Source organism: Antedon bifida, chromosome 3 (genome assembly GCF_963402885.1).
Source record: "Antedon bifida chromosome 3, ecAntBifi1.1, whole genome shotgun sequence".
Taxonomy (NCBI): Eukaryota; Metazoa; Echinodermata; class Crinoidea; order Comatulida; family Antedonidae; genus Antedon; species Antedon bifida.
The window spans coordinates 32,422,884-32,437,789 of record NC_136228.1 but is presented as its reverse complement, the minus strand read 5'-3'; the positions used below and the strand labels follow the sequence as shown (position 1 = coordinate 32,437,789).

Genomic DNA, 14,906 nt, shown 5'->3' with positions numbered 1-14,906 from the left:
TTAATAGTAAACATTTATTTCAGTCTCAAAAAGCGGTAATTTAAAAAAAAAATTTCTTCCTACTGCAATATCGTTTATCGAAATTCTATATTATTTTACAAATACAGTAATGGATATACAAACAATTTCTCGTTTTGCAACATTTTACTCTGTAGAACACCACGTTTTTACTTTCTGTCTCATCGATATGTCGTGTACATTTTTGGTTGTATGCTATAATTTGCTGTTTAGTGTGCAGTGATTGACGTACCGTGACTGTGGGGGAGTTAGTGGTTGTTGCGAGTCATGTAAAGCAACAACTAATTATTGGATGAATTCAAATGACATAAATTATTTTGCATTTTAAACAGCTGCTCTGTTATCTAAACATAAAAAGTTCTAATAAGCAATTTCCACAAACATTTTTTACTTATGATGTGACAAGTCTGTTTAGGAGGGAACATTTTAACTATATTATTGTCTAACATTTTAATTTGCGTCATAAACGTGGTTATAAACCATGTAAATTGTATGTTTAAAAATTCAATTATTATATAGGAAATGAATAACGTGTTATGATACCTAACTTGTCATCTGCCATTTGGCAGGTCCATGACAGTATTCTTTCACCATACTTCTCTATTTAGTGCTTCTTCTTTGTTATGATAGCATATTAAAATACATCACCGATAAGTTTCAAACAGTTATTACAATGTCAGCCAAATAGACCTACGTACTCAAACTTTATACACACAACATGGAATGGATCGTACAGTTAAGTGGAGGTGACTCCCAAAGAGGGCAAGTAGGCATGCCACCGGGGCCAGGCATTCCCCCAGTTCCCCCGGCTAACGCGAGCGAAAGCAAGTTACCTGCTCGTGGTGGGGAAGAGGGTGTGTTACCCAGACCTAGACCAGGTGGTCGAGTGGAAGAGCTTAGCCATGTTTTACCAATCACGGTCTTTGCTTTAGGATTAACTGCCAACAGTATCGCTATCATCTTTCTTCGTAAAGCCTTCAAGAAACGTAAAGAAGAAAATCACATCATTTTACTTCTTATTCTGTTAATGGTCGATCTGTTCTGTTTATTTGCCAATTTTGTTTATTCAATATTCCTTGCTAAAAATGTTATGGAATATGATTTCAATCTTCACTGTAATATTTTCATATTTATGGTTTACCTGTTCCCATTGGCATCGGGATCCATTTCAACATTGATGTCCATTGAGCGTTGTGTCGCGCTTTCATTTCCTTACCGCTACGTGAAATATTTTCAACCCAAGAAAACAAAGTTATACGCAGTGGCTACTTTATTTCTGATGACGCTCGTATGTGCTTTGCCCTATGTTGGTATTGGTAGTTACTACGACGATGCTTCTAACACAAAACGTAACAAGTCGCCAAGTCGACGGCACTTGGACGCTTCCGTACGTAACTGTAAACTCGTCTACAAATTAAACGATCCTTTTGTCTACGATATACATTTGGCATTATACAGTTTTTGCGGTTGGTCAGAAGTTATTATCGGCGCAATTTGCAATACTAAGGTGGTATACGAGATATATAAGATATCTAAAATACCGGTGGTAACTGCCATGGAGAAGAAATCGACGAAGAACGTCATAAAAACGCAGAGCAACTTCGCAATCACTGTAATGGCAATCACTATTGGATTCACCATTTGCTGGGTTCCTTGGCTGGTAAGTTTTCCTTAAGAAAGACATTTTCAGTTTTCATATCATTATTGTTATAGATAATATTAATACATAAGTAGAATAGCTCTTTGGGACACGCTTGAACACTTTATTTGGTCTGGGAGGTGTTCTTGTTGTATAAGCTTTAATAAAGGCCAATTTACACAGACGAGCGGTAAGCGGAAAACCGCGTAGCATGTCCCACGTAGAATATGTATCTATCCTGAGTGGAAACCGACCGTTCGCTCCGCGTTGTGTGTAAATGGTCATAAGGAATAACATTCCGTTACTGCTCGTCTGTGTAATTGGCCTTAATGATGATGATCAATGAAAACAACGAGGAGATATGGCATTATAATTAAATATTAAATGAATCCTGTAAACAACATTATTTCACCAAAATACCAACATTCCTGCATTTTATTCTTTCAGGTTATATTGGTCATGCTAAAAGCTGGTGTATATGTTGCTCATGAAATAATAACACATGCGTCACAGATGACATTGGTGAATCACGCTATTGACCCTGCCGTATATGTTTTAACGCGACCTTTTATATATACGTTTATATGCGCAAAGGTTCGCAACTTGTCTTGTTTTAGAAACGTTGTTCATCCATTAGACCTGAGCAGTAGGACAGGTGGCAGTCATTGGGACGTGTCATAACATCATTGCGTATAGCAATAGTATATATACAGTTTGTGTAGAGTGGTGTGTATACATAGAGTTAGACCAAATTAGTTAGATGTCATTTTGCGTTTTTTTTTTTAGAATCTTCACCCCTAGTAGTTCTGATACTGATTGTAAAGTATCATAGCCTACCAAAGTTAATTTCCACTAGGCCTACCACTAATTATACTCCATGCTCCGCTCTAATGTCTCCTCATTCTGCTGGCTAAAATTGGAAGCAGAGCAGAGCACGTGCTAGCTAGGGCTAGGCCTAGCCTAGAGGCCAGACCCGAGAAGATACCAAGTCATATAAACAAAACCTATAGCCTACATACTTACGTGTGTGTATGCTCCAGCGTCTTTCTGATGTATTTGTAGTCATTTGATTGTAATGATAGTAAGTCTATTAATAAGTACAGTAAAATCAGAGTTAACGTCCCTGTTCTTACATGTGGGCGACGTGTCGATCATGCAACATCATGTATCACGTCACGCCTCATACCACCAACAGCTGCTCACGCATCTGATTGGTCAAAACTTTTAACTAATCAGATCAATTCTAGTCGATTAGGCCGCCGAACGCGCTCTGCGTGCAATTTCTCCCTCTGGCCGGCCCTGGTGGTGGTGGTAGTTTAAAACAGTAAATGTCTGATTGAATGAGTTGTACTCCAAAAGAAAAATATTACATAAACCACTTTACAAAAACAGTTTATTTTATGGTGAAATTATTTTTCTATGGTATCTGCCTATAGTAATTTACTAAATCATTGCCTTATGTACTGTAGCTTTAGATATTGTTTCTTCGCCATTAAGAATTAGTTGTGAAACCTTGTCTCTAATCTCACTCTCATGCCAATTCATATTATTATGCTGCGCCTAAGCCGCATTCCGGACAGTGCTTGCTTCATATTTATAACAGGCTACGGACGTGTGAATTTAAAGTTTAAGATTAAAATTTCAAGATTAAAAATTGGAATTATATCATAGTTCATTCGGGTCATGTTTTATCTCATGTTGACATTTTGTTCGTTGGCGCTTCATTTCCTTTGAGCAGCCCGACTCATCCGAATGGTCTACACAATCCGCCTTGTCATTGCATCGTCTGCAGTCCTCTATACACATACCATCATCGCATTGAAATTTTTCCATAGGTTTTCCGTGTAATATTTTCCCTTCGAAACCTGTATCACAGTACTCTGCGATGAAATTAATATGGAGTAATAGTGTGGAATCATACAAAAAATGTAATGCACTGCTTATTACGCCTTACTATTAAGCTCACTATCAAACTTTATGTGACAAAAAAATGTGATGTGCCCATTATATGGACACGATGACGTCATATCACTATCTTATTTGGCCATATCACTACCATATTTGGGCACATCACACCTTTTTTGTCAAACTAGTTTGATAGTGTAGACAGAGCTTTATTGAAGGCGATATAAGTGACAATTTATATATTGGACAATGTAGGCCTACATATTATAGTATAGTATTTAGATGTTGTCAATCTATTCAGTATACCAAACATGGCTATTATAAGTGATCAAGTATGTGCATTATTAAATAATAAGGAGCAAGCATATTATTGTGTTTATTTCTTGTTACAAATACTGTACGCCTACTTATAGGTACAGTAATACCATGCCTTCACAACTTGTTATAAAAGAAACCGACGTTCTCTACCAGGAGCGACGCAAATCAACACTCCCCTCCCCACTTCCTAACCCAATCAAATATAGGCCTACAGTGTTTAGATTTGATGAATGACAAGAGCAATATTCTTACCTGCATGTTGTTGTTGACAGTGGTCCTCATCACTGCCATCTTGACAGTCTACAATTGAATCACATTCAAATTTTGGATTAATGCAATGCGGGACACCTTTCTCGTGTGTGGTACAACGAAAGTGTTTCATTCCCAACTTCTCATAGTCCTCACATGTCTCTAAAAACGAAAATGCATTCACAATAATAAATTGTTGCAGTATAATATTATACGATTATACTATGATGACGGTACCATTATTATTATCACAGGTATCTGAATAGGTGTGATCAAAGCAATTTAACATCAGGATGCTGAGCTCCGGTACAGTACAGTTAGTAATTGTCGCAGCCAGACATAATATCAAAGGAATGTTACGAGTTCCTATCTTGGCAAGGCGAGCTCAGTGTCCTGTTGTTAGATTGCCTTGGTGTGATCGATCCTTGTATGATGACAAGAATACGATTATGAATGATTCATTCCAAGCACACAATACAATTTATACAATTATGTTAATGTGTTTTAAAAGTCTCCATCCAACAACAACAAATGTCCTGGTCTTTATACAGAAAATAAACATTTAAATGTACCTGGTCCTTTGTGGTGAGTTGTTGAGCCTACGATTACGATATAGAAGCAGCAGAACACTGGTAATATATACGTCTTCATTGTGTTTAATATAACGTCTAATTTGGGCCTGTGGAGAACAGTCTTTATATTAAAATAGATCTTAAGCTCTGTCTACACTATCAAACTTTATGTGACAAAAAAATGTGATGTGTCCATATCACTATCATATTTAAACATAGTACTACCATATATGGGCACATCACACTTTTTTGACACATAAAGTAGACAAGGCTTTAGATGCGTTCAATATGACGGCTCTAATATAATGTTCTTCGCCAATGTTATTGAAACGACTACACCTAATGCCTCACCCATGGGTGCATATATTCATGGTAAGCCTAACTCCCTTAATGGTTATTTTTCACCATGCTTTACTTGACATTCAAAAGTATAAGTCGAGGGTCCTTCTAAGTTTATCGATACCCAGAAAGACACATTTCATTGCTAAATAATATAATATAAAAGTTAGACTTACCGTGTGTACGTCGTGGAAGCAGGTACTTAAATGAAGCGTTTCGATGTGCTTTAGTTCAGAAGGCCATTCTTTTCTTTGTATAAGAATTGTTTTTATTCAACGGTTCATTGCATCGTTAAGAGGACAAAACAAACCAAAAGAACCTCATTCAATACTCTTTATGAGCCACGTTGGCTTAACTATTACCGCAGTCCCTCCCTCGTTTATGGATTCGTAAGCCTGTCCCAGTAACACTATTATATCACTGTGACCATAGGAGTTATTGGTTGTTTTATATAAGAACGTATTGATAACAAAATAAACAATTTGGGTGAACAAACATAAAACAACATCCTACGAAAGCCTCTCGGTGTTATTCCGTTTATTGGTAATTCGTTTGAACGGATTGCTCGTTTGAACGGATTGTTAATTCGTTTGAACGAATTGTTAATTCGTTTGAACGGATTGTTAATTCGTTTGAACGGATTGTTAATTCGTTTGAACGGATTGTTAATTCGCATTTGAACGGATTGTTAATTCGCGTTTGAACGGATTGTTAATTCGCCTTTGAACGGATTGTTAATTCGTTTGAACGGATATGAACATAATGCATTAGGAGTATAAAGGCCAAGTTACACAGATGAGCGGTAACGGTAACAAAAATAGAATCTATGTTATTCCTTATGACCATTTACACACAACGCGGAGCGGACGGTTTCCGCTCAGGATAGATACAGATTCTACGTGGGACAAGCTACGCGGTTTTCCGCTTACCGTTACCGCTCGTCTGTGTAAATTGGCCTTCAGACTATAATACCACAATTCATGGTAAACTGCAAGAGGAGAGTGTAGTTAATGGAATGTTTAATAATGGTGTAAATTATGTTGACTATGTGTTCATATAAAACACCTTTCTTTTCAAAATCATCATACTATCTCACTGTTTGTCGAGTAGATCTACTTATGAGATAAAAATCGAACAACAATTCTAAAACTAACAGCAAACGCAATGTGATAATAATGTGGTTAACATGTTATTGCATTTCGAAAAATATAAAACGTTCAATTAATATTAATAAAGAGAAAACAGTAATTCATTCAACAGTGAGACATTAATAATTACGGAATACAGTTTAATTATTAAAGTCATTTGATTTAATATGTGTTTGATAAATGTTCACCAATTTAGGCCTAGCCTAATCGATACTTGCAGCATTACAGTAAGGTATCCATTGAAAAGGCAAGAGTTATTACATTACGTAGTTCGCGCTAACAACAGAGTTGCATTCAATAAATACTCATTATTTTACCATTGAATTGAAACTGTTTTGCTGTTTTTGAGGTTAAAAATTAAATTCACAGACATAGCAGTCGATAAATATTCATTACCATAAAACTGCGGCACTTTTAGCTTTGCCAGTATGTTATTCACAACATATTTTGTGACATTTACACGAAGTGGATGAGATTATTGGGATGAACGCATACTATTGTAAAATAACTATTGCACAAAGATAACGTTAATAATTAATATGTCAATTTGTTTCGAATAAAGTTATAATAATAAAGCTGAAATGCATATCGTAAGAGATAAGTTATATCCATATTTATATAGAAGTAAAAAGGCCAAATTATTATTATTATGCTACATCTAACTTTAGTCGATTAACTTAATACTGTACTATCAAGTAAACCATAGAAATAAAAAAGGAACACATTTAATTCGCACGCGTACTTAAGCTCTGTCTACACTATCAAACTTTATGTGACAACAAAATGTGGTGTGCCCATATGAACAAAATGATGTCATATCACTACCATATTTGGGTACATCACACTTTTTTTGTCAAAATAGTTTAATAGTGTAGACAGAGCTTAAACGTGTGTGACAATTACGTTCAGTGGACGGCTTAAATGTTTCTAATCTAAGGAATCTAAGTCATGTACGGTAGTATGGCGTTAAAAACCACGGTGTTTAAGCACAACGGTAATCCTGCAATTGACTATGATTACCGTTGCCGTACTCGATTGCTTAAAATGAGTTTGCAGAAATTGGAAAGAAACTGGCGACACGCCTTTACCATGGTAATGGTTTGTTGCCAGACGATGACAACCCAATGTCATTGCGTGTTACATCTGACCGTTGGCTGTCCACTTGAGAGGAGGAAAAGCTAGCATTTCCCTCATCTTCGCTTACATCTATACTGTAGTTATCTAGTTCATGTTCACTAACATTGACCACACCAAAGTTTTTGAACACTGTTCCACCATTAAGACGAATTCCCGATGTATTTCGTTTGGTTGTCGATATTCCATTTACGGTTTCTTTATTATTATGGCCTATAACAGTTAACTGGAGACCGTTTGATGTAGCGAACAGCACCGGTACCTGGTAATCTTCAGGTTTTGTATTGCCGTTTTTAAAATCGAATGGTAGATCATTTCTCTGGTGTATAATGCCTTCTTGATGTCTTGCGTGGACGGTTGCGATGTGGTTAACACGACAGAAAAGCACATGCTTCATTTGACGTCTGATGTCAGGCCAGAGTATAGGTATTGCAACAGGTATTACTGCTGGATACGAAAGCTTCATTATTGTCAGCAATGAGCTGATATACGTGTACGAGTTGCTACTTGATAGGTAAATACAATCGACAATGTGGTATGGTGCGCGAAGGATGAACCACAGTAGAAGAATGATACCAATATTCTTCACACTCTTTTTGTCTCTAAAAATGTCAATATTCCGCAGTTCGCTGTGGTAACTAGCATCCAGTCCAATAGATTGACCATTTACCTTCATCTGCTTTCGTACAACAACAACATACAGACAAATAGTGAGAGTCAGAGGAATTGCATACGAGAACATTCCAACGGATGCCATATAAGATACGGGCACTTCTTGCGTTACTGAACAACCGTAACGCGTTTCAAAATAATCCACTTGGATGGCAGACGATAATATTGCAGCAGCAGATATAAAAGAATGAATCGAAACATAACTAAATATAAAAATACATTTTGAGTAAGTAAAGCACTTTATGTAAAATGCAGGTTTTTGCATAGAAAAGAATTGATCAGTTGCTAAAAACAGCAACGCGATGACGTCTGCGACGCTGAAAAATTCAACGAATAACGCGTTAACGCGACAGAAGGTGTTACCAAAGTCCCAGTATCCAGTTACGGCGACAGCAAAGCTAACCATTAGCACAAAGATGCTTTCGCATAATTGAATGATGCATAAGTTCACGATAAAATGGAACATAATAACTCCTTTAAATTGCCTTGATCGAAATAAAGTTATTATAACCCATATATTTCCAATTATTGCAATTACGATGAACATGAATAAAACGAATATAACAACAACAGAGATGGACGGATTGTCTTCTTTCATAGAGTTCGTGGACGGCAAGCTAGTACTACTATTTGTACTCATAGTCTTATTGCAGTTTGTAGTTGGAATAGTTTCATTATTGTACATTTCTATATACGTTCCTGTTGTATTAACATTGTCAGCCATTATTGTTGTTGTAATTTCCATTTTTAAGTTTGTCCGTGCATGACGACATCGTACAGGTTCATAAATTCCATATTATTAGTTCTGATATTTCCAGATTAGCTGTAGCATCTTTCTTTGAATAAAAAACGAAAAAGTATATATATAAATAAATATTTATTAAAGAAAAACACAATGCAGCGCTGTAAAGCTTGGTTCCCAATAGCGACGCAACGTAAAGGCAGGCATACACAGTCATACATTTGTCTGTCATACACATCATACAATGTATGATCAGACAAAGTCTGATCATACATTGTCACATACACACACATACATTTGTCTGTCATACATGACTATGCATAGTAACAAAATGGCAGACAATAGTCAACATCTGGCTGCTTGTGGGCTCATAATTTCTTTAATTTTACGAAAACAAAGAAAACAAAGACGGCGGAAACGCAACGTATGGGTGCGGACATGGATTGCCAGGAGGCAACATTTAGGCGCTTACCATACTTTAGTTAAAGAATTGTGCTTAGAAAATCAAAACGATTTTAAAAACTTCCTGCGCATGGATAAGGCCACCTTTGATGAGCTTGCAAATTTAGTGGCTCCATTGATAAGCAAGCAAAACACTACGATGAGAGAGGCAATTCATCACAAGGAAAGATTAGCTGTTACTCTAAGATTCTTGGCAACCGGTTAGTTATTTTTTTTGTTGAATCACTTTATATAAATTAACTAATTGATTACTAGGCCTAGTAAGTACTACTACTTGAGTTCTAGGCCTAGCCTATATAAACTAGTAAAAGTCAATACAATCAATGCCAACATTGCACTCAATATTTATTAATCAATTGATTATGATATTTATTACATTTGCAATATAAATTATCTTTACCAATACTACTTTAAACTACAATATATTATATTACCAGTCGATAATCACCAGGGATCATTATAATCTGACATTTTTTTAGATTTTAGTTAATTTTATAGTATATTTATTATGTTTTAAAGTATATTAAAGAATAAATTTGTACAGTGGAAATATTTATTTTCTCAAGCATGAAAATTACTCAAATGTTGCCCACATTGGTACTGGATTGAAACTTTGTCATTAATAAAGGTTGTAAAACTGTTTTTCTTATAGGAGATTCATATAAAAGTTTGGAGTATACATACAGAATTCCTGCCCAGACAATTGGTAAAATTGTTCCGGAAACATGCAAGGCTATTTATGAAGTTTTAGCAGACAAGTATCTTAAGGTGAGATATATATTGATTGATTGATTAAAAATTTATTTAAAAAATGTCCATAGTAAGTGAATCATTTTGAGCTTCAAACAAAAGGCAATTTATTTTGTGTTTGGTGATTAATTTTAGTTTCGGATCTTTAATCGCTTTCAGTTCATCTACAATGTAATTTGCATAATTTATATCTGGATCATCTTTTGCAGCCGGTTTGTTTGTAGCCATATCCAAGCAAGTGATGGCCTTTTCCAGAAGCTTCTGCTCATCAACCTCACTTTTTTTGTTTAATTTTGATTTTTTAAGGGGTCGCTTTGTAGAGAATGATGTTTCTGCAATATCAATATTTTCTTTATCTTCTGTTGCTGATTCTTCCTCCATGTCCTCAAGCATACAATCAGCATCTTCAAGTGGTGTCTAAAAAATAGATATTATTATATGAGTTAAAATATTTGATTCATGGCTATAAAGTTTTACTTCATTAATCTTGCAGGTCCCAAATACAGAAGATGAGTGGCAAAAGATAAGTCATGAGTTTGCGACGCGATGGAATTTTGATAATTGCATTGGGGCTTTGGATGGCAAGCATGTTGTAGTATCTGCGCCGAATAATAGTGGTTCTTACTATTTCAACTACAAGAACAGCTTCAGCATTGTTTTACTTGCATTGGTAGATGCAGATTATAAGTTTTCTTATATTGATGTTGGGTGCAATGGTCGAGTTTCTGATGGGGGTGTGTACAAAAATTCAACGCTTTCAGATGCTTTAGATAAAAATCTGCTGAATATCCCTGAAGCCAGACCTCTCTTTGAAGATGGTATATCTATGCCATATGTTGTGGTTGCAGACGAAGCATTCCCATTAAAGAAGTACCTGATGAAACCCTACAGCTCAAGAGGCCTTACTGAAGAAAAGCGGATATTCAATTATCGCTTGAGCAGGGCACGAAGAATTGTGGAGAATGCTTTTGGAATTCTGTGTAATCGTTTCAGAATCTTTCTCAAGCCAGTTAATCTACAACCAGAATCTGTTGAGAAGATTGTGCTGGCAGCCTGTGCGCTTCACAACCTCCTCAGGGGTCAAAGTGCTAATAGAAACGTTTATACACCATATGGCTATACAGATGTGGAGGACAGGATAACGCATGAGGTGCATGAAGGGCAATGGCGACAGGAGCCTAAAGCAGGGGAAATGATACCTTTGGCTCCACAGGGTAGCAACTTTTACAGCAACGATGCCAAAGATGTCAGAGACAGATTCTGCAATTACTTCAACTCAGAGGGTCAGATACCATGGCAGTGGCAAATGATATAGATGCTTTATGTGTGGCGACATTAGGCTATAATTTTAAGATAAACGGATCCTGTTATATATTACTCAATAGCTTACCTCCATATTACAAATTGTTTTTCTTGAGGACAGGCTATCGTTTAAAAAAACAAGCCTATCCATAAATCTCCACCGACTTTTGTATCTCTCACTGGTCCCACTACCACTCTTTCTTACCCTCTCTTTCATTCTTTCTCGTCTATATTGGCTTCTTATATTGTTCCATTTTCGTTTAATTAGGTCCACTAAAATTTAAAAACAATTTATATAATTTTGATGATGTCAAATACTGTAAGTGTAAATAAGTAATGATTATTACTTAAATAACAATGATTTTTTATGATTTCAATACTTTAAACTGAATATGCAATGAATACATTATTACATTGTATGTAGACTTATTGTTAAATACTGTATGAATTGCATTTAGTAATACAGTACTAGAGTTTTTTTTTTATATTACAGTACAATATAAAACATTAGAAGAAAAATAAAGATATTGCCTATACAAATAGTAAAAATACTAGTTTGTTTTGAAAAATTTGTTTTTTACTTCTCCTATAATTTACTAACTAAGCTAGGCCTAGCCTAGGCTAGTCTTGGCCTACTAGCCTACTACTAGTAGTAGGCCTTTTCTACCTTTAACTAGTAGAGGCCTAGCTAGACCATATATTATTAAATACTATTATTATGATGATTTATGGATGACATGATATTTAAATTATAGCCTAATAGGCCTAGCTAGCCTAGGCCTAGGCCTAAGGCTAGTTTAGTTGTAGGCTAGGCCTAGCCTAGATAGGCCTCCTAGTAAACATTTAAAAAAAAGATCTAGGCCTAGCCTACTGTAGGCCTAGGCCTAATTTGAACCACCATCCATGGTCTAGCTAGGCCTACTGATTTTTATAAAAATAATATTGGCTGAATTGGGTAAGGACAATAAGCATTTTGGCCAAGGCTAGGATAGCCTTACACTTAGGTTTCGTTTGCTTTTAAGTGGACTGAAGCACTTCTGACAGGCTTTTAAATTGAGTTCTAGCCTATGCCCTAGGCTAGGCCTAGCCTAGAGTAGGCCTATAGTATAGCCTAGGCCCTAGGCCTAGCTTTAATCATACCTTCTGATTCCAACCGTTCAGCAATTTTACTGTAGGTTGCCGTCTTGAGAGTTTTATTGTGATAATCATGGGATTTAACATCCCATAAACATGGATTCTCTTCAAAGAGATCAATTAAATTGTCAGTGTCAATAAAATCCTCGCGCTCAACCATCTTGATCTTGCAAAAATAAAATAATAGTCTGTCAAAATCTCTGTGCTCTGATTGGTCAATAGTTAAAATTGTCTTCAGACATTCATAATACATGTATTATGAGTAGAGCATTGTTCTACTCTCATCAGACACTGACAGACACATAAAATGGCAATCAGACAAAGTCTGATTTAGGCATACACGATCAGATTTTGTCTGATCATACATTGTATGATGTGTATGACAGACAAATGTATGACTGTGTATGCCTGCCTTAACGCAACCTACGCAACGTAAGAAAATTCCCTTTCAATAATTGTGTTTTCCCCCGCCTGCGTGAAATCAAACCTGCGATGTTTGCAGCACTGTTGTATCGTCGGTTCCCACTTGTAATTACGCAATACAGTACTTTGCGTCGATACGTCGCTGCGTTACGTTGCGTTGCGTTCTATAGTGGGAACCACGCTTTACATAGAAGCGTTGCACACACGGAAGACTACGTTTTAATGCAATTGCTATATGTTTCTGCTGATTCACAAATCACAACATTATTATATTATGATCTTTAATAAAAGAGTTTACGCCAAGGTCTGTCACTAGGCTACTAACTGCTTCCTGGAATGATTTGATTGAAACGGCAAAATACTAAAACTAAACGAACGTATTAGGCCTATTAAATATTATTTGATAACGCGTTTTATAATACATGTGGTTCATTAACATAAACGGTCCAATAAGAATTACTCTCTTCCTAATTAAAAGAAATATGCATACTAATAGTAAGCCTACAGACATCATTTTAACATTCGTATTTTCTACATGTAACGCTAAAGATAATGTACTTGACCTACACGCAATTATTAATACAGTAGTATGGATAGAATTTGTTGGATACAGATGCGACTATACTCTGGTATAACTTACATTTTTTATCCATACATTTTAAAATACGGCTCAATAAGAATTACTCTCTTCTTGATTAAAAGAAATATGTGCACTAATAATAAAGATATTTAATATTCCTATGTTCTACATATTAGTTAACGCTAAAGGTAATGTACGTAACCTATACGTAATAGTATGGATAGAATTTGTCGGATACAGATGCGACTATACTGTGGTATAACTTACATGTTTCATTCCTACATTTTAAAATACGGCCATTTATCATTATTATTAGCCTATGAATAACATATAATATTAATATATAATTGAGCACATAACAAATGTTGAATTGCCTTAAATACAACCTACCTTAGAATCCTACCTGTATCATTTATATCTTCTTAGAGACTAACGTATCGGCAGCAGCATGTACTTAGCCATCTCCTTGCGTTTTGTTGTGTTATTATCGATTGATCCGTGAACATTATCGTTTGCATGACAAAAGAGTTTATAATACAACGGGTCACAAGTAAAGGCTGAATTATTTTTAATAATATATAGAGATAAAATATTGGATAATATTTTGTATTACTGTGCCGGATGTCGTATTAATATTATTTAAAAATACACTTTCCGGGTACCGTATATTATTTTCATTGTAAAAAAAAATATCATACCTATAACATTTCAGGTGTTTATTCTTAAGCTACACTGTCTAGTGTGATGTGCCTAAATATGGTATCATATATCCATATAATATGGGCACATCATAATTTGTCGTCACATAAAGTTTGATAGTGTAGACAGAGCTTTACAGAAAACTGTAATGTTTACATTGTTTTACATTAATTTGTTTTTCACAAGTTATGATTATTATAAGGGCTTTAATTATGATCATGAGCTAATAATGAGCTATATAATTAAGCTCCATGGGCTAATCAACTGATTAGGCCTACAATGCATAACTACAATTTTGATTCAATCCCACCTTTTAATTCAAGAAACGCCTAAAGGCCAATTTACAAAGACGAGCGTAAATGGTAAGCGGAAAACCGCGTAGCTTGTCCAACATAGAATCTGTATCTATGTGGGTGTATCTATGTGTGTGTAAATGGTCATAAGGAATAACATAGATTCTATATTTTTATTGCCGTTTACCGCCCATCTGTGTAAATTTGCCTTAAGAAATGTGGAAACGTATCATCATTATGCCCACAATGATCAAATAATGCATACATTTCAACATTTTCTTTCGAATTTCTGTGAAACGCTAAAGCCTGTTTTCCTGTCGACGTTATCGTCGTTGATCGTTAACAGTTCAACGACGATCGTTTGAAAACGATCAAGTTGAAATGATAACGATAGCGAGTACCTTTTCCTGTAAATCGTTAAAATTTCAATGTTTTGCGTAGAAGATTGCCTAGTATTGTTAACGATAGCGTCGAATAACGTCGACAGGAAAACAGGCTTAAACACATGAATATTGTGCGAAAACGAA

At 35.6% G+C, this 14,906-nt stretch overlaps 4 protein-coding genes across 4 annotated transcripts; 1 reads left to right on the top strand and 3 right to left on the bottom strand.

Annotated features, from left to right (window-relative positions):
- Positions 1-3,087: 3,087 nt before the first annotated feature.
- LOC144838450 (LDL receptor repeat-containing protein egg-1-like) lies at positions 3,088-5,389 on the bottom strand. Its single transcript, XM_078693817.1, has 4 exons — positions 5,217-5,389; positions 4,702-4,808; positions 4,133-4,291; positions 3,088-3,537 (listed from the first exon to the last, which is right to left on the bottom strand). Exons 2-4 carry the CDS (start codon positions 4,778-4,780, stop codon positions 3,323-3,325), a joined length of 453 nt encoding a protein of 150 aa, XP_078549943.1. The 5' UTR covers positions 4,781-4,808; positions 5,217-5,389; the 3' UTR covers positions 3,088-3,322.
- Positions 5,390-7,250: 1,861 nt separating this feature from the next.
- On the bottom strand, positions 7,251-8,831 carry LOC144837651 (trace amine-associated receptor 7e-like). The gene has a single exon (XM_078692854.1). It carries the CDS (start codon positions 8,737-8,739, stop codon positions 7,273-7,275), a length of 1,467 nt encoding a protein of 488 aa, XP_078548980.1. The 5' UTR covers positions 8,740-8,831; the 3' UTR covers positions 7,251-7,272.
- A 224-nt stretch (positions 8,832-9,055) lies between these two features.
- LOC144838384 (uncharacterized) lies at positions 9,056-9,990 on the top strand. The gene is made up of 2 exons (XM_078693723.1): positions 9,056-9,398; positions 9,851-9,990. Exons 1-2 carry the CDS (start codon positions 9,068-9,070, stop codon positions 9,988-9,990), a joined length of 471 nt encoding a protein of 156 aa, XP_078549849.1. The 5' UTR covers positions 9,056-9,067.
- On the bottom strand, positions 9,776-11,519 carry LOC144837797 (uncharacterized). Its single transcript, XM_078693054.1, has 2 exons — positions 11,339-11,519; positions 9,776-10,365 (listed from the first exon to the last, which is right to left on the bottom strand). Exons 1-2 carry the CDS (start codon positions 11,465-11,467, stop codon positions 10,003-10,005), a joined length of 492 nt encoding a protein of 163 aa, XP_078549180.1. The 5' UTR covers positions 11,468-11,519; the 3' UTR covers positions 9,776-10,002.
- Positions 11,520-14,906: the final 3,387 nt, after the last annotated feature.